Below are 25,854 nucleotides of genomic sequence, written 5' to 3'. Positions count from 1 at the left end.
GCCGTAGTGGTCTTTTTTCTCCAGAAGTAATCAAATATATGTTTGAAAGTCTGTTTGCGTTCATTCTGTACAGATGTCCAAGAAACGCCAGCCTCCTTTTCTTCATGGTCTCTGAGATTCTTTTCACCTTCTGGTAAACTTCTTCGTTGCTCCGAAGTTTCCATCCTTTTTTCCGTTTGGATATCTCCCATAATTTTTCTGAAGATTCTTCTTTCCAGGTCCTCTAGCTTCTCCAGCATGTAGTTCATGGACAGGCATTCACTATCATACAGGCATTCTGTTTTGACCACGGTGTTGTAATGTTTTAATTTGCAATTCCAGGATAAGCACTTCTCATTGTAGATGCTTTTTGTCAAGCCGTATGCTCTCTCCATTTTTGAGATCCGATCTCCCACTGTAGCTTTTCTAGTCCATTCCCCTGTATCGTCTCACCAAGGTACTTGAACTTCTTGACCATTTATATCCGTCCTATCTCTGTTTCCAGGAATTTTGGTCTATCTTTAATGTTCGTCATAAATCGTATCTTTTCTGCGGAGATCCTCAGTCCTGTTTGGCTTGCGATTCTTTCTAAGAGGTTAATCTGGATTTTTTTGCGACCTCTGGACTTTCTGATAGTATAGCAAAGTCGTCAGCAAAAGCCAAGCAGTTGACTTTAATCCCTCCTGATTTTCTCCCTACACAGATCGGGATCATCCTTTGATGTTCAGTTCTGAGTTCCATATTCTCACTACCTTTTCTAGGACACCGCTGAATAGGAGTGGGGATAGTCCATCACCTTGCCTCACGCCTGTCTTGATTTCAAATTACTGTGAGAGATGCCCGAAAAATTTAACCTTGGAGGTTGTGCCTGTTGGGTCTCTTTGATTATATTTGCCAGTTTGGTTTTGACTCCAAATTCCCTAATGATTTTATCCAAAGTCTGTCTGTCCACCGAATCGAAGGCTTTTTGAAGTCTATAAACGACACCACAATTTTCTTACCACTCAACATTCTGTGGAGGAGTATAGACTTCAGGTTGAATTTTTGCTCGATACAGGAGCGACCTTTCCTAAACCCTGCTTGGTATTCCCCTACAGTGGTTGTTGATCCAGATTCGCCTCTATTCTATTAAGAAGCAGTTTTGAGAGGATTTTATAGGCGATCGGGAGGAGAGACACACCCCTATAGTTGTTGACATCCTGATTGTCCCCTTCTTATGCAGCGGATGGATAAGTGCTGTTTTCCATTCTTCTGGGATTGTCTCCTTCTCCCAGATTTCCTTGATGATTTGGTGAAGATCATCTAAGATTTCCGGTTCTACCCATTTCAACATTTCTGCCGTTATTGAGTCCTCTCTAATTGCCCAGTGGTTTTTGAGATTTTCAAGGGCTCCTTGACTTTTTCCTTTGTTGGTGGTTCATCTTAATCTTGTTATTACTATTATTATAATTATAATATTTATTATTATTATATTTATTTATTATTAATAATAATAATTTTTCACACTACTGTGGCTTTCGCCATGCCAAAATGACTGTATTTGGAACAGTCTGCATGTGGATTCTACTGAACCGATTTATGTGATGTACCTAAGATGACGTGCAACGAGTTTCTAAACTTCCCGTCAGCACTAACGCCTAATTAAAAGAGGAAAAATTGAGTTGTCTCTACCATTTTACTTTTTTGCATTATTTTCCTCCCTGATGTTTACCGTTTAAATGTTCCTGTGTTATGCTGCATGTAGTCCGAAGATTCTCTTTTTGCTATGACTTCTTCTAGAACAGCCGTGCAATCCCAGCGTTTTAGTTTACAGTGCATTTGAATTTACAGTTAATTTATTGCTGTGAATCAAAACAATCGGTGACGAGCGCCAGAAGGTGTACCTTCTTTATGAGGTTATTGTGCTGCATATATAAATAGATTTTATTGCTGCGTTGCCCTTCGTGCAACTACCATTGAATTTAAACGTTTTAGGTCACGGTAATAACACAATCCGTGCTGTGAATCAAAACAACCAGTAATAAGCGCTGATACTTGCAACTCCTTCGCAAGGGTCTTTTAGTCATGGAACGGCAGGTTGTTACCATTTTAGGTGACGGTAATTGTTTATTTCGTACTTTCTTCCACACTTTATTCCATACCGAACTTATCAGTACTTCTACATGCCACTGAAAGGAAAATGATTCTAAACGGTATTAATTCAATCAATCGAACACCACCGATCTGCATTTAGGACAGTCGCCCAGGTGGCAGATTCCCTATCTGTTGTTTCCTAGCTATTTCTTAAACGATTGCAAAGAAATTGGAAATTTATTGAACATCTCCCTTGGTAAGTTATTCCAATCCCTAAAATATATTTGCCCCAATTTGTTCTCTTGAATACCAACTTTATCTTCATATTGTGATCTTTCCTACTTTTAAAGACACCACTCAAACTTATTCGTCTACTGATGTCCTCCCACGCCATCTCTCCACTGACAGCTCGGAACATACCACTTAATCGATCAGCTCGTCTCCTTTCTCCCAAGTCTTCCCAGTCCAAACTTAGCAACTTTTTTGTAACGCTACTCTTTTGTCGGAAATCACCCAGAACAAATCGAGCTGCTTTTCTTTGGATGTTTTTCAGTTCTTGAATTAAGTAATCCTGGTGAGGGTTCCATACACTGGAACCATATTCTAGTTGGGGTCTTACCAGAGACATATATGCCCTCTCCTTTATATCCTTACTACAACCCCTAAATACCCTCGTAATCATGTGCAGAGATCTGTACCCTTTATTAACAATCATAATTATGTGATTACCCCAATGAAGGTCTTTTCTTATATTGACACCTAGGTACTTATAATGATCCTCAAAAGGAATTTTCACCACATTAACGCAGTAATTAAAACTGAGAGGACTTTTCCTATTTGTGAAACTCACAACCTGACTTTTAACCCCGTATATCATCATACCATTGCCCACCGTCCATCTCACAACACTATCGAGGTCACCCTGCAGCCGCTCACAATCTTGTAATTTATTACTCTGTACAGAATAACATCATCTGCAAACAGCCTTATCTCTGATTCAACTTCTTTACACATATCATTGATATATATATATAAGAAAACATAAAGGTCCAATAATACTGCCTTGAGGAATTCCCCTCTTAATTATTACAGGGTCAGATAAAGATTCGCCTACTCTAATTCTCTGAGTTCTATTTTCTAGAAATATAGCCACCCATTCAGTCACTCTTTCTTCTAGTCCAATAGCACTCATTTTTGCCAGTAGTCTTCCATGATCTACCCTATCAAGTGCCTTAGATAGGTCAATCGCATTGCAGTCCATTTGGCCTCCTGAATCCAGGAGATCTGCTATATCTTGCTGAAATCCTACAAACTGAGCTTCAGTAGAATAACCTTTCCTAAACCCAAACTGCCTTCTGTCAAACCACTTATTAATTTCGCAAACATGTCTAATATAATCAGAAAGAATGCTTTCCCAAAGCTTACATGCAATGCATGTCAAACTGACTGGCTTGTAATTTTCAGCTTTGTGTCTATCACCCTTCCCTTTGTACACAGGGGCTACTATAGCAACTCTCCATTCATTTGTAATAGCTCCTTCATCATCATCATCATTATCTGTTTACCCTCCAGGTTCGGTTTTTCCCTCGGACTCAGCGAGGGATACCAACTCTACCGCCTCAAGGGCAGTGTCCTGGAGCTTCAGACTCTTGGTCGGGGGTACAACTGGGGAGAATGACCAGTACCTAGCCCAGGCGGCCTCACCTGCTATGCTGAACAGGGGCCTTGCGGGGGATGGGGAAGATTGGAAGGGATAGACAAGGAAGAGGGAAGGAAGCGGCCGTGGCCTTATGTTAGGTACCATCCCGGCATTTGCCTGGAGGAGAAGTGGGAAACCACGGAAAACCACTTCCAGGATGGCTGAGGTGGGAATCGAACCCACCTTTACTCAGTTGACCTCCCGAGGCTGAGTGGACCCCGTTCCAGCCCTCGTACCACTTTTCAAATTTCGTGGCAGAGCCGGGAATCGAACCCGGACCTCCGGGGGTGGCAGCTAATCACGCTAACCACTACACCACAGAGGCGGACATAGCTCCTTCAACCAAACAATAATCAAATAAGTATTTCAGATATGGTACTATATCCCAACCCATTGCCTTTAGTATATCCCCAGAAATCTTATCAATTCCAGCTTCTTTTATAGTTTTCAAATTTTGTATCTTACTGTAAATGTCATTGTTATCATAGGTAAATTTTAATACTTCATTGGTATTACTCACCTCCCCTATCTGTACTTTATCCTTGTAACCAACAATCTTTACATACTGCTAACTGAATACTTCTGCCTTTTGAAGATCCTCGCAAACACACTCCCCTTGTTCATTAATGATTCCTGGAATGTCCTTCTTGGAACCTCTTTCTTTCTTAATGTACCCTTACATACCCTTCCATTTTTCACTCAAATTTGTATGACCACCAATTATGCTTAGCTGCCTTCTTTGCTAGATTCAATTTCCTAGTAAGTTCCTTCAATATCTCCTTACTTCCATAGCCATTTCTAACTATATTTCGTTCCAACCTGCACCCCGTTCTTAGTCTCTTTACTTCTCTGTTATAATATAGTGGATCTTTACCATTCCTTACCACATTTAAAGGTACAAACCTATTTTCACATTCCTCAACAATTGCTTTAAACCCATCCCAGAGCCTGTTTACATTTTTATTTACCGTTTCCCAGCGATCATAGTTACTTTTTAAAAACTCCCTCATGCCTGTTTTGCCAGCCATATGGTACTGCCTACTAGTCCTAATTTTAATACCTTTCTTTCTTTCACATTTATTTTTAACTACGACATAAACAGCTTCGTGATCACTAATACCATCTATTACTTCGTTTTCTAATCCGCTTTGGTCAGAATTTAAGGTAATTTGGTTGTTTAAATGCTTACAGACCAAAAGAGATGAATTAGGATTCTCGGATTTCGTACTTAATTGCTAAAGAATATTACTGTCACCTAAACGACTAGATTCAGAAATATCCAGCATTATACATTTAGTATTCAGATAACAACGTAAGAAGATATTGTTTCACAAATTAATGGAGAATAATTTAAATCTAAATTCAAATTTAAATCTAAATTTAAATTTAAATCTTCAAATGATGTATTGACTTTTTTCTACATTTTTCTATTCATAACCACACAAATGAATACTGCGCTGAAATTTATGCTAAAGTTATAAACCTTACACCAAAGACGAACTTCAGCGTAAGAAGCACTTTAAAAGAGCATTTGATGCAATGTGTATGAGATCCGTTGTTTATCATTTACAGAAAGCATTTATAAATTATTTCCATCATTAAGAACATGCTATTTACTTCTTGAACGTGTTTCATAAAGATAAATTTGTAGAATTTCGATAGGGTCAATCTAATATGCTGTTAAAGCCCTCATTTCAACGTAAATATAATTTACATCTCATGGACAACAAATTATTAATAGTTCAGTTTATAAAGATCATATTACAGGACCGAGAAAATATAAGACTTGAATTCAACTTTCAAAACTCTGGTTAGAAGGTATTTCTTTTGAAGAATTATTCTGTGAATTTCTTTGCAAACGTTTGATCAAACTTGGTAATAAACATTCGTCTTGTAGGCTATCGCCATCTGATGCTAAGTTTACTACAAAAACTCACTTTCCCTATTTGGTTAATATTCTGTCCCATCTCATCCAAATGGCGGTATTTCCATTTTTCTATCATTACATTCCAATTTTCTGTCAATATTTAATTAGTTCGACATTCCACACCAATTCTATGGATAGATCTTATTTAAGTACATAAGTATGTTCGAAGTGTTCTTTTTTTTTAAAGAAAGGTTCTCCATTTTCTGTCAATTCTTCGATCATTCTTCTACAACAATATGCATATTGGCTACTACCTACATGTGCAATTAACGGGGCTTGAGTGAGCACCTCATCCTCTGTCACCAGTTATTGCCCGATTTAAATGGTTAAAAACTCCGATTCACTATTTGTCAGTGTGGTACACCACTCAGTTCGAGAGCGAAGTTGCGCTAGAGGAATAACCAACAAGGTAAACAAGTTAAATGCAAGGGACATCTTTCTTCTCACACGCATATTAATTCAAATGGGTGTATGTCATCTTAAATCCTCTAAGCAAAAACGTTCTCTCTTTTAGGTATCACCTCCACTTTCAATTGATGAAACCCGCAGAGTAATCAAGCTTCCAGGTCGAGGACAACTGATTGCTACCAACAGTACGGCTACATTCGTTGGATGGGGACAATCCATGGTAAGTGTAAATACGCATATACAAATACTAGCAAGATACCCGTGCTTCGCTACGGTATTATACTGAAATTTATAATTGAATGCTTATTGTTTTAGATATATAATCCGCCGAAATTCGCGGTCTGACTCGTTTTCTGCGAGAACCCACCAAAATTCCCGATCTGACTCGTTTTCTATTAGATTACGGCATGTTTCCTCCCATTTTTCAATCTTCTTTTCCAGCAATCGATTTCGTACTTCCCGGGCTAGGCTCAGGTATTCCTCCCGGTCAATTGGGTCCGTAAATCTTTGCCATCTTTTCCTATAATCATTTTTAATATGGATAAAATCCTTCAGGAGATCCGGCGTAGTGTAATATTGGGTGCCTAGAAGGCACTGAACCCGCGGCCGGACTGCATTCTTAGTCATTACCCGTCCAGGAGCCGTTTCCAGCGCGGTCCGCACATTTGACGACGGTCCGGAACATTATTATTATTATTATTATTATTATTATTATTATTATTATTATTATTATTATTATTATTATTATTATCATCATTATGATTATGTGTTGCTGGAATGGATGATGACAGGAAAACCGGAGTATCCGGAGAAAAACCTGTCCCGCCTCCGTTTTGTCCAGCACGAATGTCACATGGAGTGAACGGGATTTGAACCACGGAACCCAGCTGTGAGAGGCCGGCGCGCTGCCGAGGATCCTTATAAGTACATTAAGAACAGTAAAATCAATTGGTCTCACCTCCTTCTACACCCCACCGCCGTTAAGTTTATTTACCGGCACCCCCCCCCCCCTAAAAAATTAAAAGAAGGCTTGTTTCTTATGTATAAAGAAGATTTCAAACACCAATGTTCACGTCTATTACCTTCAGTTTTGAGATATAAGTATCCCCATAAAAAATAATTTACTTTTTTCACTTCATTTCACACTACTCCCCCCCCCCCCCTAAGTGAATTTTCCCGCAAAAAATACTTGTTTCTTTAATAGTAAAGGATCTTCTAAATACCAATTATCACGACTCTAACTTCTTCAGTTTTTGATTTATGTGTCCTCATGAAAGGAATTCAACTCCTTTACACTCCCGCCCTCCAAGGTGGTTTCCCCCCAAAACGCGTTTTTCTTTGTTTTTAAAGGAGATCCAAATACGAATTTTCACGTCTGTAACAACTTTAGTTTTTATTAGATGTATGTATTCTCATTCAATTAATTCAATTAATTTTTCAATTCTTTCACCCCCCCCCCCTTCATTGGATTTTCCGAGAATACGTGTTTCTTTATTTTTAAAGCAGATTGCAAATATCAAATTTCACGTCTGTAACATCTTCATTTTTGAGATATCAGTAGCCTAATTAAAAGAATTCAACACCATTTTCAGTCGCTTTTACCCCCCCCCCCCTGCACCCAAGTGGTATTTCCGAAAGCTAAAAATACACGTTTCTTTATGTTTAATAGAGATAAAAAAATACCATTTTTCACTTCTGTAACATGTTAAGTTTTTTGAGATAAACTGTAAAAATTCTCATTTTAAAATTTCACCCCTTTTGAGTTCCCCTTAAGTGGAGTTTCCAAACACAAATCACCTATGTTTCTTTAGATTTACAGGAGATTACAAACACCCACTTTTTACGTCTGTAACATTTTACGTTTCCAAGATATTCTGTAGATATAGTCTTTTAAAAATTCACCCAATTTGTCATTCCTGTTTAACCGCCATTAATTGGATTTTCCAAAACTAAAAAATACGTATTTCTTTATTTTTAAAGGAGATCCCATATACAAATTTTCAGTTCTGTAATATCTTTCGTTTCTGAGATATATGTATCCTCATTAAAGGCATTCAACCCATTTTTCACCCTTTTACACCCCTCCTATTGGGATTTACAGGAAACAAAACATACGCTTTCCTTTATTTTTAGAGGAGATTCTAACTACCAATTTTTACATCTGTAAATTTTAAAGTTTTAAGATGTATACACACACATTTTAAAAAATTTACCCTCCCCCTTTTTACCCCCCAATATTTGGATTTTCCAGAAACGAAAAAATACGTGTGTTTATTTATTTTTAAAGGAGATTCTAAATACCAATTTTCACATATATAACCTTTAAAAATTTTGAGATAGATACACATTTTAAAATATTACTCCCTTTTCACCCCCCCCCCCTAAATTGGATTTTCCAGAAACAAAGAAATACGTGTTTCTTTGTTTTTAACGGAGATCCCAAACACCAATTTTCAGGTCTGTAATATCTTCAGTTTCTGATATATATAAAGCCTCATTAAAGGCATTCAACCACTTTTTAGCCCCTTTTCACTCCTCCTATTGCGATTTTCCGAAAACAAAAAATACGTGTTCCTTTATTTTTAATGAAGGTTCTAAATACCAATTTTTACATCTGCAAACTTTAAAAGTTTGGAGATATAGATTCACTCATTTTAAAAATTCACCCCCTTTTCACCCTCCCATTAATTGGATTTTCCAAAAACAAAAAATTACGTGTTTCTTTATTTTTAAAAGAGATCAAAAGTACCAATTTTCAGGTCTGTAATATCTTCAGTTTCTGAGATATAGGTACCGGTATCCTGACTAAAGGCATTCAACCCATTTTTCCCCATTTTCACCCTTTTTCACCCCTCCTATTGGGATTTTCTGAAAACAAAAAAATACGTGTTTCCTTATTTTTAAAGAAGATTCTAAATACCAATTTTTACATCTGTAAACGTTTAAAGTTTTGAGATATAGAGCAACTCATTTTAAAATTTCACCCCCGTTTTCACCCCCTTAGCGAAGGAATATCCAAAAATCCTCTCTTAGCGAGCACCTACGTCTTAATATGAATATATCCCCAAAATTTCATCTCTTTATGTCCAGTAGTTTTGGCTCGGCGATGATGAATCAGTCAGTCAGTCAGTCAGTCAGTCAGTCAGTCAGGACAAGTTATTTTATATATATAGATTATTCCCTTAACTAAACTGAATCCTTCTGGTGGGAAAAAGTTCCATTCGTATCGCCATTTAGAACGTACAGCCACTTAACGGCGTGGACGGACAAGTTGCCGGGTTAAGGCCCCCCCCCCTCCCCACATGGCACTGCAGCCCTTGAAATACCTTGGCCTACCAAGCGACCGCTGCTCAGCCCGAAGGACTGCAGATTACGAGGTGTCGTGTGGTCAGCACGACGAATCCTCTCGACCGTTATTCTTGTTGCCGGGTTAACTCCTAACAATTCCAGTGCAAGGACACCTGTGTTATCGCTGATAACCAGCGGGTTGCGGCCTCCCCAGGCTGAATATTCCTGTTGTATGCAATACAATACGAACGGACTATGTCCCCACCAAACAGATTTATTCGACGATCGGGTCATATCTATTCATGATATTTCGTATACTCAACGATAGCGGTCAAATCTATTCATAATATTTCGTGTACTCAATGATCTTGGGCATGCCATTCCTTGGCAGAATGGTCAGTGCAGTGGCCGTAGGTTCAGAGGGACGTGAGTTCGATTGCTGACCAGACTTGGGATTGTAACCATGTCTGGTTAATTCCTCGACCTTGAGAACTGCGTGTTTGTGTACGTCTTAACAGACATCTTCGTGCCCATCTAATACATAACACTAGTTACCATCGCAGAAACACGCCATAATTAATGTATCCCTCCACATAGCGTTGGATTCAGGGAAAGCTTAATCCACACAAAATGCCGACCTGAGGTAATCGGGATAAATGAAGATTGAATTTCCACGACATCATTGTAATCAACTTACAACCTATTAAGTCGTATCACGTACATATAGTACGTGTTGAAGAAACGTTAAGTACAGAACAAAACTGGCCCACCGGACGTCAGTAAGATCCGAACCCACAACCTCCCGATTTCACGTCGGTTGCCCTACCAATTGAGCTAAGGTGGCCTAGGTCATATTTGTACTGTTGTAAAGGATCTAAGCTACAGGTCTGGCACTACTACCATCACACTGTAGAGTGCGTTTAAGTCGCCCGTTGAGGGCCAAGTCAATGAATATTGAATACTGAAGGTTGAAAGTTGATTTCAATCGGGATAAAGTTAGGAACAATAAGGATAATCGAGGGCTTGTCTCAAAAGTCGAGCATGGTAGTCTTTTACAGGCGCGATTTTTAACAGAAAATGCTGTAAGCCAGTCTACCATAGCAGAACACTTCAATAGTACAGACCACAACAAATCCTTTTTGACCAGGCGAGGGTCATCGCGCCTGTAAAATACTACTATGCTTGATTTGTGAGGGATGTCATAGAGATAGAGCTGTGTCGAAATAACTTTAACAGCGAAGGCTTCAAATTGTCAAATACATGGAGACCTCTATTCCAAAAATAGAAACGTACCACCACCATGGCAAAGCGTGACGCACTCCAGAAACTGTCGGCTGAGGGCGATGAGTCATTAACTTCCCTCCCGACTACCACAGCACAGCCGGGTAATCTTCAAGTTCAGTCAGTAAAAATGAAATGATATGGCGTATGGCTTTTAGTGCCGGGAGTGTCCGAGGACAAGTTCGGCTCGCCCGGTGCAGATCTTTTGAGTTGACCCCCGTAGGCGACCTGCACGTCGTAGTGAACATAAAATGATGATGACGACGACACATAGGGCCTACACCCAGCCTCCGTGTCAGCGGAATTAACCAATTATGGTTAAAATTCCCGACCCTGCCGGGAATCGAACCCGGGAACCCTGTGACCAAAGGCCAGCACGCTAACCATTTAGCCATGGAGCCGGACAGTTCAGTCAGTAGGGGGCCTTGAATAATTTGGTCATGATTCGCTCAATCGATTTCCACGTTCCTTGAAGCATTTCCTAAGCTTACTAATAGCAACAGACCTTCAAATGCTTTGTCCTGATGAAAGCTCGGCTTTTGACGTAGACTTACGTTCCTCTACAACTGGTATATGAAAAGAAAGATGTTACCGAGTGAACTGGCAGTGCTGTTAGGGACGCGCAGCTGTGAGGTTGCATCCGGGAGATAGTGGGTTCGAACCCCACTGTCGGCAGCCCTGAAGATGGTTTCCAGTGGTTTCCCATTTCCACATCAAGCAAATGCTGGAGCTGTACCTTAATTAAGGCTACGGCCGATTCCTTCCCACTCCTACCCCTTTCCTATCTTATCGTCGTCATGAAACTTATCTGTATCAGTGCAACGTAAAACAAGTTCTAAAAAAAGAATGTTAAGACGCTTTTAGTGTTTGGGTCGAACTGGTATATCTCCTAGAGTATTTAACTTACGATTGTGTTTAATGTCTCAATTGATAGATACAAGAGCAAGCTACCTGTTTTAAAAATAAATTGAAGATCTGAAACGTAGTTTTCACCAAATAGCACTTCAAAATGTGTGTTAAATATGTGACGTCACACGCATACTCTGTTAAAAGATGGCGCTGTGTTGACTCACGCGCGCTCTGTTGGAGGTTAGCTGAAACAGCGAAAAGAATTTAATATATAAGTCTACGATACCCTAAAAACCCCGCGGCCATTACAATAATGACAGCCTACCACAATGTTTTGTTAAAGTGACTTTAATCCAGAAATAATATTTATTTTCTTATTTATTTAATAAAACGACGTATGTTCACTTAGTTATTTCTAACTTTTAAAACATATGTGATCAAAATACGAGGGTCGAGTCATAAGTCATGGTAACTATTTTTTTTCTCGCGAACAGGCGACACGGAAAATCTAAGATATGCATTTGGAAATATAGGGCATGTACTTTTTTTTTTTTTTTTTTTTTTTTTGCTATTTGCCTTACGTCGCACCGACACAGATATATCTTATGGCGACGATGGGATAGGAAAAGCCTGGAATTGGAAGGAAGCGGCCGTGGCCTTAATTAAGGTACAGCCCCGGCATTTGCCTGGTGTGAAAATGGGAAACCACGGAAAACCATCTTCAGTGCCGCCGACAGTGGGGCTCGAACCCACTATCTCCCGATTACTGGATACTGGCCGCACTTTAGCGACTGCAGCTATCGAGCTCGGTCATGCATGTTCTTATGCATAGTGCCTGAAGACAAATTCTGACTTCAGGAGATTCTCGTAGGAAAGTGACAGAACACACGCCATTGGTAAACATTGTTTTATTATGGTATAGACAACAAATACACAAGACCACGTGCAAAGGACAGGTCTCTACTGGTTACAGACCTTCGAAATAATCACCCAAGGATTCCACTGTGCGTTGCCAGAGGTGGGGAATGCGCTGAATACCATTCGCTGCATGTATATCTCTAACGTGTGACACCTCTCTCCGAAATGCTGTTACAATGTCCTCTTTGTTAGCAAACCGTTGTCCTCCTAATGGTTCCCGCAGCTCTGCATTGCATTGGCGTGCATTTCTGTCACGGAGAACTGCTATTTTATACGATCGTTGCTCCTGCTTGTTGACTTCCATTTTGTGACGCTCTCACTCACACTGAACTTGGGGGCATGCTTAGACCCACACCATCTAGTGGCATCATACGCAAGTACATACCGTACGTTTCCAAATGCATATCTTAGATTTTCCGTGTTGTCTCCTGTTCGCGAGAAAAAAAATATTTGCCATGACTTAAGACTCGACTTACGTACGATATAACGAAGGATCTTCATTGGGGTAATCATATTAACGAGGTTGTAATAATAAAGTTTACAGATCTCTTCACATGGTTATGAGGGTATTTAGGGGTTGTAGTAAGGATATAAATGATGGGATATTATAAGTCTCCGGTAAGACTCCAATTATTAGAGTATGGTTCCAGTGTATGGGACTCTAACCATGATTACTTGATTCGAGAACTGGAAAGGATCCAAAGGAAAGCAGGAAGACTTTTTCTCTGCCATTTCCGACGAAAGTGCACTGTTACGAGAATGCTACAAACTTTGAGGCTGGCAATAAGTGACATTTTCTGAGCCCAAGTTGGGAAATTGGGTGGAATGACATTAGTAGACAACTAAGCTTGAGTAAGCAAAGCAAAGTCACCTGCGTACAGGCCATGAAGGCCCTTGGAGGAGTGGAAAGTAAAGGCTTCCACCATTGTTAACCTCGGCACATGATGGGGTAGAGTGTTCAGCTCTACGTCCGGCCGCCTTTGCCCCCAGGAATTAACCTGTACTCACTTTTGGTGTAGGCTGAGTGAACCTCAGGGCCAAATGAACCTCCGGAAATGGAAATCTCGTTTCTTAAATTTTACGACTTCCTGACAGGGATTCGAACCCACGTCCTTCCGGGCGAACCGAGCACGTCTTAACCACCTCGGCCAGGCAGCCCCTAGTAAGCTTGAGTAGAGTTATTAAAGTTACAAATCAGTTGGAATTAAAGAGGACAAATTGGGGAAAATATTATTTTATAAGAAGAGGAATTAGATATTGGAATAATTGTCCAAGGAGATGTATGGATTTCCAATTTTTGAAATTATTAAATAAAAAACTTGATAAATACGTCATCTGGACGGCAGCCCTAAATGCAGACTGAAACAAAAGTACAGAAGTCATGTATCTCACAGATGATAGTAAATATATTACACTCCGTCCTATTATGTCATTTTCATCATCATCATCATCATCTGTTTACCCTCCAGGTTCGGTTTTTCCCTCGGACTTTGCGAGGGATCCCACCTCTACCGCCTCAAGGGCAGTGTCCTGGAGCTTCAGACTCTTGGTCGGGGATACAACTGGGGAGTATGACCAGTACCTCGCCCAGGCGGCCTCACCTGCTATGCTGAACAGGGGCCTTGCGGGGGATGGGGAAGATTGGAAGGGACAGACAAGGAAGAGGGAAGGAAGCGGCCGTGGCCTTAAGTTAGGTACCATCCCGGCATTTGCCGGGAGGAGAAGTGGGAAACCACGGAAAACCACTTCCAGGATGGCTGAGGTGGGAATCGAACCCACCTCTACTCAGTTGACCTCCCGAGGCTGAATGGACCCCGTTCCAGCCCTCGTACCACTTTTCAAATTTCGTGGCAGAGCCGGGAATCGAACCCGGACCTCCGGGGGTGGCAGCTAATCACGCTAACCACTACACCACAGAGGCGGACACTTATGTCATTTTAAATCTCATATTTGCATAATTGCCGGTCCCTTATTTACTGGAAGTATTTGAATGTTTAAGAATGTTTCCTGAAAAATTAAATTTTACGGTTTATGCATTTTTATACTTCGTTCGTCCATAGCTCTATATTTTATAACATTTATCGTTGTATATTGCAGGTAGGAGACAAAATGAAGAAGATCTCTGTATCAGTCATGGATCAGGAACAATGTGTCAAGGTTTACAGTGAATTTTTCTATCGCGTATCCGACTCTCAAGTATGTATTAATATTCCAGAAGGTCGGAAGGACAAATGTTATGTAAGTATTAGTTCTTAATTCATCTCTTCGAATAGCTACATGACCATTCTATCTATTCATATCTTATATTAATATCAATTCAACACTGGAAACTCCAGAGTAGTTCTCGTTAGCATTGCTGAAGGTTTATATCACGTATTCCAACGATCCAGTAAAGACACAAGGGCTTCAGAACCATAGTGGAAGTCCATCTGACAATATTTGAAGAAATGAGGCTTGGATTACTTTAATAAGTAATTAATTCTAAGGAAGTGGTAATCTGAATATTAAATATTCTAAGCCTCATATCTTCAAATGTTGTCAGATAGACTTGGTAGTGGAAACCACAGTATGCAGTGGGAACTGCTAAATGTCTTAGTTTTATATTTGAATTTTCCCAATTAATTATTTCTAATATAATAAATAAACAACGTCAGTTATCAAGTTTAAATTCATCTAAGCATTTAAATATCACAAAATAACATTAAAATAAGATTGCAGTCGCTTAAGTGCGGTCAGTATCCAGTATTCGGGAGATAGTGTGTTTGAACCCCACTGTCGGCTGCTCTAAAGATGGTTTTCCGTGGTTTCCCATTTTCACACCAAGCAAATGCTGGGGCTGTAGCTTAGTTAAGGCCACGACCACTTCCTTCCCTCTCCTAGCCCTTTCCTGTCCCATCGTTGCCATAAGACCTATCTGTGTCGGTGCAACGTAAAGATAATTGCAAATATGTATGAGGGATTCACAGTCATTCACAGTTAACCAAGCCAACTTTCTATATTCTATTATAGCATTTAAATGTTGAATTACGATTATTTTCTTCAACAGAAAAATCAAATTCATTACACATTGTCATTAACTTTTTCATTTAATTATTTTAATGTAACACTACTATACAGTTCAAAAAAAATTAGGGGAACATGTTTTGTAACGTCTGGTATGTGAACATTAATTAGGTAGATGGGGTCCCAATGGTCGTACAGTATACCTTGAGATCTTAGCTACTCAGGGTATGTCAAATAGAAGTTACACTTCATCTGTAGGCGTAGCCATACATTAAATTGTCAGGTGACCCCTCAAAACAAAGTGAATAGCGGTGCGTCCGTGTGTCGTTGTGAGGTACACATAGTACTGCGGTCATTTGAACACGTTGTACGTCAACCAGTACATCCCATGAGACATCTTAACGAAGTTCAAGTCGCAAGGGCCGTCACTTTGATCCAGGAAGGATGGACTTTTCGTCGTGTTGCTGTGGATCTCAATGTCTCTCGGTCAGTTATTTAACGCTTGTGAAATCGTTACAATAAGACAGGCCAGTTCACAAGGGGTTTGGACAAGGTCATGGACGCATGGCAACCCCACAGGATGACCGATATCTGATCATCTTTGCGTTGCGGCGTCGTTCAGCAACTGCCAGAGAATTGCAACAAGACCTCAGGAGGGTCAAAGGAGTCACGATGTCTAAACAGACAGTAAGGAAGTTAAGAAAAGTGTCCTTACGACCCAGACATCCTGTTCGAGTGCCCCGTTTAACGCAGTAACATCGCGCAGATCCCCTTCTGTTTGCCCGTACCCACGTCAACTGGCAACTTCGCCAATAGAGATCTGTGTAGTTCAAAGACGAGTCCAGATTTCCCCCGACACAGCGTGATGGACGTCAACTTGTATGTAGACGCCGTGGTGAGCAGTACATGCCAAATGTTGTCCAGGAAGGCGACCGATTCGGACAAGGTTCTGTGATGGTGTGGGGTGGCATCAGTATTGATGACCGTATGGATCTTGTCGTCGTCCATGGTAATCTTACCGCTACGGGACACATCGAGCAGATACTGCTACAGCATGTGTTGGTTGCTGCATACGGTGTTGGCCCTGAATTCGTACTCGTGCACGACAATGCCAGAGCTCATGTAGCGCGCATCACCAGAACCTGTCTTGCGAGAACTGGACATTCAAGAGCTGGAATGGCCAGCAATGAGTCTCGAACTTAATCCCATCGAGCATGTGTGGGATAGGCTTGACAGAAGTGTTCGTGTGTGTCCTGTTCCACCACAGACTCTTAAAGACCTCGAACAGGCTCTCATTGTAGAATGGGACCTGATACCGCAACGTGACCTTCGTCGACTTATACGGAGCATGCCACGTAGGTGCCAAGCTGTAATAAATGCTCGTGGAGGACATACACCATACTGGAGCTCTCCAACTGTGATTAAAATCCACCCTGGAGGACTGTTATCACTTTGTTTTTGCCCATATTTGGACATTTCCGTTTGAGTTCTAAAAATGAACGCGAATCCATCGAAGTTCTTTTGTATACTTCAACGGTAAAGAATAAAGGTTTAGTTGGTAATATACCTGGATGTGAGGTATTGTTTTTGTGGAGCATGGTATACGTTCAAAAACAGGTTCCCTTAATTTTTTTGAACTGTGTATAATCCGGACTTAATTCAGAATGGCTGTTAAGGAAAAATCTTGGACCAATATGGCAGTGAATAGAATAGAATAGAATAGAATAGAATAGAATAGAATAGAATAGAATAGAATAGAATAGAATAGAATAACCCCTAGTCCAGCAATAATAGAAATGAAACTACACAGCCTTTTCAGTCATTCGAACGGGTCAGGAATGGAATGAATGAAGCCTCATCTAGCGGTGAGGATAGAAATTGTGCCGGCTGTCGAAGCCTCTCGCACTCCTCTAGAGCAATGATCAATGACTGACACATGAAATTAAATTATATTGGAGAGTGTTGCTGGAATGAAATATGGCAGGGAAAGCCGGAGTACCCGGAGAGAAACCTGTCCCGCCTCCGCTTTGTCCATCACAAATTTTACATGGATTGACTGGGATTTGAACCACGGAATCCAGCGGTGAGAGGCCGGCGCGCTGCCGCCTGAGCCACGACGACTCTCCAGCTATAACAGAATATTAAAAAATTGGACTTGGTTTACTATGATATTGAACCCCTCATATCTATAAAAGAAATTTGTTACTTCTTTAAGTAGCTAGGATTAATATCCAAGAAACAGTAACAAAACGAATACATAATTGCTGATGCTAGGTTTTCGAATACGGTGGGACAGGGAAGGACAAGAAAATAACATGGCTTTAATTAAGGTACAATCTCGGTATTTGCCTGGTGTGAAAATGGGAACCCATGAAATACTATCTTTAGGGCTGCCAACGGCGGGGTTCGAAGGTGCCATTTCCCGTTGATGGTGATTGTTGTTCAAGAGGAAATATAACTAGGGAGCATCCCCCCCTCAATGCTATTCATGGGGAAAAGTGGAGAAGAGTCACGAATAGTGTGAAACTGAAAAAATAATTCTGGACACGCCGAAGAGTTTATAATCTGAAGTTACGGTTAGTGTTATGTGTTACCGCAGCTGCTTTTCGGTGTCAAAGGACGGATACTAAAAGCTTCATTGCAGAACCGACTCCAGGGTTTTGAAATGTATACGTATCGGAGAATGTTTAAGATGCCATCAATGCAAATGTACCCCAACGTGTTGGCAAAATGTCCCAAGTCCTAAGCCTCGTAAAACGTAGGGGATTGGAACACTTGCACGGGGCACCAAGTTTCATATACTCCGAAATTAAGACACGTAGCCTAGAGTAATTTTTTTTTTTTGTAATCACGGTAGTGAATTTAGATGCAGTTTATAAGTAACTGTTAATTTTATATATTGTAAGAGAAATTTAGCCGACTTTGCGCCATTTCCAGGGAACACCGCGGGGAAGTTGTCCCTCTGCGTTTCCCATATATATGTATTTGTTCAATTTAAGTAAGTTTGTCAATTTTTTCTTTCTTACTTTGATTCAGAATATTTATATATTTACAGTATTTAATAGACCAGTAATATTCTAGTTATATTTTCACGGCAGTAGATCTCTCCTTGGGCTTCCGTGCAAGTGTCACTGTTTGACTAGCCCACACTTAGTAATTTCCTGGAATGTTTGGCATTCCGTGCAAATGACAACACATTCCATCTCCGTGCAAGTGTCACAACTCCAAACGTAGAAAAGCAGAACCGAGTAGAGTAGGCGGTTTCCTGTCAATCGCCACTAGTGTCATGCGTTCCAGGCTTATAATGTGTGACAATCGCCCCCAGTCCATTAGTCCAGTCCAAATGTTCACCATCGACAATCGCCTCCAGAAGAGACCGTTCTCATTAAAGAGTATTCTTGAGGATTTTCCCCACCACCTCTCTTTACTATGTAAATTCAGCAGTGTTCGGCAGGCCAGTTACGTATGGGAAAAATGTTACACTGACTCTGCGAGTCCTTCAGATGTGTCCAAGTTAGGTTAGCACTTGGCGTGATTGTTCGTTGAAACTTCCATATCAAGCACAACTAGAATTCACTAAATAATTATGACAAGAACACTATGACACTCGGAGCGAAAATGAGAGGAAGTGAGGCTAGCAGCAAGTGAAAGGGACAGTGCTGTGGAATTTCCAGTGGTTATTCCAGCGGTCATTGTCTCAGGAGACGGACCCAGACAGTGAGTCACACGCAGGAGTAAAAGCTAATGGACTGGGAGCGATTGTCACTGGTGGCGAATGACATATTGCACCCACATAGGTTGAAGGGTACAATATATTCAGAGTAGACTTCGACTAAACAGCGGATAGTTTCACTAACCTTGCAGCGCAACATTCAGGAGGCGGAGGGGGGGGGGCAGGTCCCCACCGTCGGCTATCCTGGGAATGTTTTCCCGCGGTTTTCCATTCCCCTGCTCTAAGCCGAATACCGCGACAGTTCCTATTATAGGCCACGGCCATAAAATCACATCCCCGATATACTGTAGATCCCCGTGGCCTGAAAAACGACGTTACACCGTCTAAAAAGAAAAGCAGCCTATTCCGTCCACATCTTCCGGAATGACAAAAGAAACAAAGTCTGATACAACTGATCACATATGGTAAAATAGATGGAAAGCATAGGTGTCGATGGTAAAGAATATATAGGGCGTGGAAGTTCCGACAGAGCTTCGGCATCCACGATACGGCAAATCCTATACGAGAAGTGCGAAATAAGAAAAAATATTCCATGATATTCGTCAAACTTCTGTGAGAACGCACCTGTATTATTATTATTATTATTATTATTACTATTATTATTATTATCACCATCATAATCATCATCATCATCATCATCATCATCATCTGTTTACCCTCCAGGTTCGGCTTTTCCCTCGGACTCAGCGAGGGATCCCACCTCTACCGCCTCAAGGGCAGTGTCCTGGAGCTTCAGACTCTTGGTCGGGGGATACAACTGGGGAGTATGACCAGTACCTCGCCCAGGCGGCCTCACCTGCTATGGTGAACAGGGGCCTTGTAGGGGGATGGGAAGATTGGAAGGGATAGGCAAGGATGAGGGAAGGAAGCGGCCGTGGCCTGAAGTTAGGTACCATCCCGGCATTCGCCTGGAGGTGAAGTGGGAAACCACAGAAAACCACTTCGAGGATGGCTGAGGTGGGAATCGAACCCACCTCTACTCAGTTGACCTCCCGAGGCTGAGTGGACCCCGTTCCAGCCCTCGTACCACTTTTCAAATTTCGTGGCAGAGCCGGGAATCGAACCCGGACCTCCGGGGGTGGCAGCTAATCACGCTAACCACTACACCACAGAGGCGGACTTTATTATTATTATTATTATTATTATTATTATTATTATTATTATTATTATTATTATTATTATTATTTTAGGGAAAGGATGTTTAGCCACGAGTAGGTTAGAATCCAAAACGTACTTAACCAAGGCGCAAGTGTCTTCTACCCGCACAACATTTCTGCTGTGAGATTTGCATCCACTTTAGCGATCTGAACGATCAGAACCCCTAAAAGTTTTGCAACCCCCCGACATAACTGTAAAGCGGCTAGATTATACTTGCGCCTTGTTTAAATACGATTGCATTCCAACCTATTCATGTCTAAAAATATTTTCCCTTATTATAAAAAAGCATCTTCGAAAGCCTTTTCTCCTTTCTGTACACTTCAACACTACGTATTTTACAAACTCCATCTTCTTCAGTCCTCGCCAATATATTCGAGGATAATTTTCAATGTCTCCTTTTTTTTCCTCCTCAACCGGAGAATGAAGAAAAATGTTATTTCTTATCTCTTTTCCCTTCTTTCTATTTAATACCTTAGTCTGATTATGCCCATGTTACCTATTATAGCCGCAATAACGTTTCTATTTTAATGTCCTTATGTCTTCTTGTTTTTATTCCACACTCTCGGTAAGAATTCTCATTTCCACTTTAACACATTCTTTTATCTCTTTAATAATCTTATATCGCTCAGAATGGAGCTCCCTGCTGCCTCTCATTATTTCTCTAAATTGTTCAACTTCCTGATATCTAAATACAACCTGTTTGTTTCACTGGAACCTCTGTTGTCACAGTGACAATCGATCATCACAATCACCAATATCCTCGATTAATCTCCCCTTAGTGATTTTTTGACTTAATCACGAGCAAAAACCGAAACATTATGTTCCGGGTTTACCCGTGGAGCAGAAAGAGGTTAAAGAAGGTGCCGGGGTGAATGGGTCTATCTACAATACCAAAAATAAGACTTGAACTGAAGGTTATATTTCTTCAAAAAAAACAATAACTCAACAACTTTTCACGTAACAACATGTCAGGTACAAAAGCAATCTTCAAATAAGACTAGGAAGATCCAAGATAGTGAATTTTACAGATTATGGGCTTCAAGCCCCTAGTTTTACAATTCCCGAGATACCGGATCCAGTTTACAAAACTTTAATTAAAAACAATGAATTATTTAGTCAGGGGCAGAAATCCCCTAATTCAAGAGCACTTGCTCCCAAAATATAATATCTAGCCTTCCAGAGGCACTCGTTAATCTTACAAAAACTTTGAAAAAAAGCAAAAAGGCTCTCAGTTTCTTTCTGCCCACTCAAGGCAACATTACATCAAAATTTACAATCTCTGGTCTCTCAAACCACCATTTACAAATTGAACTTACTTTTACAGGGGTATTTAATACCCAACCTACTGGGCCTTCATGAAAAAAGAACAGGTTAGATAACTGGCCCAAACACAAAATGAATGGAGGCGCACACTGAGCTCGAAGATAATGCAAACTTAAAAACCTACAGGGCTCTAGGCCGATGAAACAGGGGCTATGCCCAAACTACTGAGGTGGCTCGCATATAAATTACTGTAATCCATTACAAAAAGGTTGCAAGATCGCAGACACCTCAAACCAAGATGAAGGGGAGCTCGAGAGGGTAACTCACTCTGTATCCCCGATTTACAGTTAAAGATTTATGAAGTTTTTACATTAGCCAAAAGAAAAGTTACATTTTAGAAGAGTACTGCTACATAATTTAAGATTCGGACCTTCCCTTCGAATAAAGATGCGGAGGTGGCAAGAAAGAATGAAGTTATGTGGCCATTACCTTATAGATGTTCTGCTGACCGAAGAAAGAGGCGGTCTCGCCTCCTGCCTTAACACACACAGAAAGACGATGATCAATTGACAAGAAAACATGAAAAGCCGCAGTTTATATACCCTCAGGCAAGGTTCGAGATCATTGAAGACTAATCAGGACACACCCTCTTAAATTTTAATGGCAGAGTCAAAGTGAACAAGAAATGCGGGATTGGTTGAAAATTAATTACAAAAATTCGTGATTAGCTAAATTCAAAACAGGCGGAAATAAAAGGAAGTATTGCCAACCCAAAAATAAATGAACATAGATCAGTTATGGAAAATCTAGGAATATGAAACTTCTTTAAGTTATAAGTTCTTCCACCTTGCACCAGGGTGCATGATCATAGTTTTTGGTAGTGTCATCTGTGGAAAAATGTCCGAACTTCTTGATGTATAGCAAACAAGGAGAAATTCAGTCAGTTTAGGAAACTTCACAATGACACAATTCCTCAATATTTAAGTGGTGACATATTCTGATTAAGGTTCCAAGTTCGTGTAGTATCAGTTTCACCTTTTGATCAATAAAGGAGTTTATTAGGGCGGTTATTTTAAATGAGCATTGTTGAGGTGTACCTCCCGGTACACATTAATTTTAAGAATTTAAACGTACCCCAAATCTTTCTCTACACATCATTAATACTTTTATTCACTGCGAAAAATTTGAAATGCCATTGCAATGGCTCCTATACGCGTGCGCAAAGAACTTCAAACATGCCACGTCCCCGTACTGGCCCTGGACTGAAGAAATCCCTTCCCAGAAGATGTCAGGTTCCGATTTCGTATTCGATTCGAATCAATTATATCAGAAATGTATCATCTTATGGCCTTTCATGAAACTTGCTTCAAATACGGTTCAAAGTACAGTACTATATTATTCGTGAATTGTATAAATGTATCAAATTATTCTATTATAACGGACTGAAATATTATACTTTTATGTTCTTGCTTCTTTTTATAGCCACTTTATATCAGTATAGCCTCCGTGTCTCAGGCGGCAGCGTGTCGGCCTCTCACCGCTGGATACCGTGGTTCAAATCCTGGTCACTCCATGTGAGATTTGTACTGGACAAAGCGGAGGCAGGACAGGTTTTCCTCCGGGTACTCCGGTTTTCCTTATCACCTTTCTTTCCAGCAATACCCTTCATTAACATTTCATTTCATCTGCTAGTCCATTTATCATTGCCCCAGAGGAGTGCGGCAGACTTCAACAGTCAGCACATTTCCTATCCTCGCCGCTAGATGGGGACTTCATTCATTCCATTCCTGACCCGGTCGAATGACTGGAAACAGGCTGTGGATTTTCATTATATCAGTATATATATCAATTTTTAAAATCTTTCTATTCACATTTCTTCTACGAATTGCTTTCATGAAATGAAATGAAATGGCGTATGGCTTTTAGGGCCGGGAGTGTCCGAGGACAAGTTCGGCTCGCGAGATGCAGGTCTTTTGATTTGACTCCCGTAGGAGACCTGCGCGTCGTGATGAGGATGAAATGATGATGAAGACGACACTTACACCCAGCCCCCGTGTCAGCGAAATTAACCAATTATGGTTAAAATTTCCGAACCCGCCGGGGATCGAACCCGGGACTCCTGTGGCTAAAGGCCAACGCGCTAACCATTTAGCCATGGAGCCGGACATTGATTTCATAATCCACTATCTATAACCTCTGTACTACCCAAAAATATAAAACCCATCTTTTTGATTTTAGGAACTGTCTTTTACGATAAATAACTACCAATAGAATCGGGAGATAGACCATAAAACAAAACAATGTAGTGTAGGTCCCTGGAGGAGCGGATAGAAAAACTTCCGAGTTTCGTATCCTTAGTTCAAAGTGGGGCAGAGTGCTTATTATGAGGAGTGATAATCTCATGTGTTGGTCACATAATCGAGAACAGCGGCTCGCCTATGGATACATAAGGAATTTTAGGCATAAAATTGGTTTCATAACCTCCATATATAAAGATAGATATTTTACCACATTTTAGTTCCGAGGTTACAAATTCTAAATTCCTTTACTTTCTACTCCTACAAGAGCCTTATTGGCTTGTAGAGAATGAGTTTGATTTGCTTTACTTATACAGCATAGAAATTGTATTTCTGAAATATAGTAATCCATGTTTTATTCATAGATTATAACTTAAATTTGTTATCCAATCTATTTTCAACCTTCATCTCTAATTTTCCATCTCTAAAGATTTCAAAGAGGGTAATTGCTCTGTTTTTGTTTGTTTTTGTTTTTTTGTTGTTTTTTTTACCTTTGATTCAACTTTCCAGTACATTCCAGGGACTCCTTCAGGGACCTACATTACTTTGGTTTTCTTCATGGAGTTCGATTCATTAATAAACAAATAAGCTTTTAAAATGCCTTTTAGTGCATAATTTAGGGTTCAGATCTTTAGGCATTTCTTTCAATCTTCATGAACGACCTTCCTAGTTTTTGCCATTTGTTAGACGTTTCTATACGACATAGTGCATAAGTAGCAGAGTTGGAGGCCTTCAGAGCAGCTATCGTTTATACAACATGTCCTACAAGACTTTATACTGTCGAGATGCACTTCAGGAACTATTGGCGACCACCTCGGGATGAGGACACGAGTTTACATTCTTTTACCCTTTTTATTTTGGAAATACACCTTGTGGCAATCGTAGTCACACTAATGAGGTAACAGGATTGGTCATTTTGACCGCGTTTGATCTTTTGATACTTTAATGCATCGTTTTCAAAAATACAAAAAAGTGCAGTGCTCTTAAGTTAGGTACCATCCCGACATTTACCACGGAGAAGAAGTAAGAGGATGGCTGAAGCGGGAATCGAAACCTCTCTACTTAAATGACCTCCCAAGGTGGAGTGGATCCCGTTCCAGTCCTCTTACAACTTTTCAAATTTCCTGGCGGAGCCGGGAATCGAATCCGGGCCTCCGAAGGTGGCAGCTAATCACACTAACCACTACACCACAGAGGCGGACGGAAGTTGTATTAATTAATTATTAATTTTCTTTGTTCCAGGGTGATGCTGGTCATCCACTTTTCGTGGACGATGTGGTAGTCGGTCTAGCGTCGTGGTCTGATGGCTGTCCTGTATCCGGGACTCCTTCAGTGTTTACTCGAGTTTCCTCCTACCGTTCCTGGATCAAAGAACAGACAGGAGTATAGAGGAGAACAACCTAACTAAACACATTGCTTCTCGGCTAGTAACAGAAGTAACGCCATTGATCAAGAAACCAAAATGAGCGCAGTGCCAATTAAATTATATTGCACACTGCTCTCTTGTTTAGTTTATAGATCTGTCAGTATTTTCTATGATGTAATGCTATAAATTACATTTTTTGATGGTACGGTGTCTCCTATAGAACACTAAATACCTAGCCATAACGTTTAACTACCAGTCGTGTACATCTTGAAAGTTAATCCAGAGGAGTGTCACTTGCTCTCATAAAAGAACTGTTTGGGTTGAACATCTCTGATATCAGTAAGTTAAAATTTATTGTGAATCATAGTCAATCTTCGAAGTACCTCGAAGATAATTCTAATTTAAGTCATAGAATTATATACTTCATTTAATCATCATAATCATCAACTAATGTATCACACATCATGTAAACTATGCATTTGTAGTTTTGTACATATTTTTAAATAAAAATCTTTGAAATCTACGATTTTATATACTAATCCAACTTTCTTTGCTAATTCTGGCATTCTAAGACTGAGACCGACCAGAGACGTTAAGAATGTGAAAGTGCCA

General features: G+C 40.4%; 1 protein-coding gene across 1 annotated transcript in view; it reads left to right on the top strand.

Moving 5' to 3' along the window:
• Window positions 1-25,765, top strand: part of LOC136880976 (trypsin-1) — a 39,960-nt gene extending 14,195 nt beyond the window's left edge. The window contains exons 5-7 of the mRNA XM_067153544.2: window positions 6,193-6,306; window positions 14,520-14,660; window positions 25,119-25,765. Coding sequence (XP_067009645.2) covers window positions 6,193-6,306; window positions 14,520-14,660; window positions 25,119-25,265 — 402 coding nt within the window. The 3' untranslated portion in view covers window positions 25,266-25,765. The remainder of the gene's footprint in view (window positions 1-6,192; window positions 6,307-14,519; window positions 14,661-25,118) is intronic.
• Window positions 25,766-25,854: the final 89 nt, after the last annotated feature.

Source organism: Anabrus simplex, chromosome 9 (assembly GCF_040414725.1).
Source record: "Anabrus simplex isolate iqAnaSimp1 chromosome 9, ASM4041472v1, whole genome shotgun sequence".
NCBI classification, from domain to species: domain Eukaryota; kingdom Metazoa; phylum Arthropoda; class Insecta; order Orthoptera; family Tettigoniidae; genus Anabrus; species Anabrus simplex.
The sequence above is the reverse complement of the archived record's forward strand: the minus strand, read 5'-3'. Positions and strand labels throughout refer to the sequence as shown.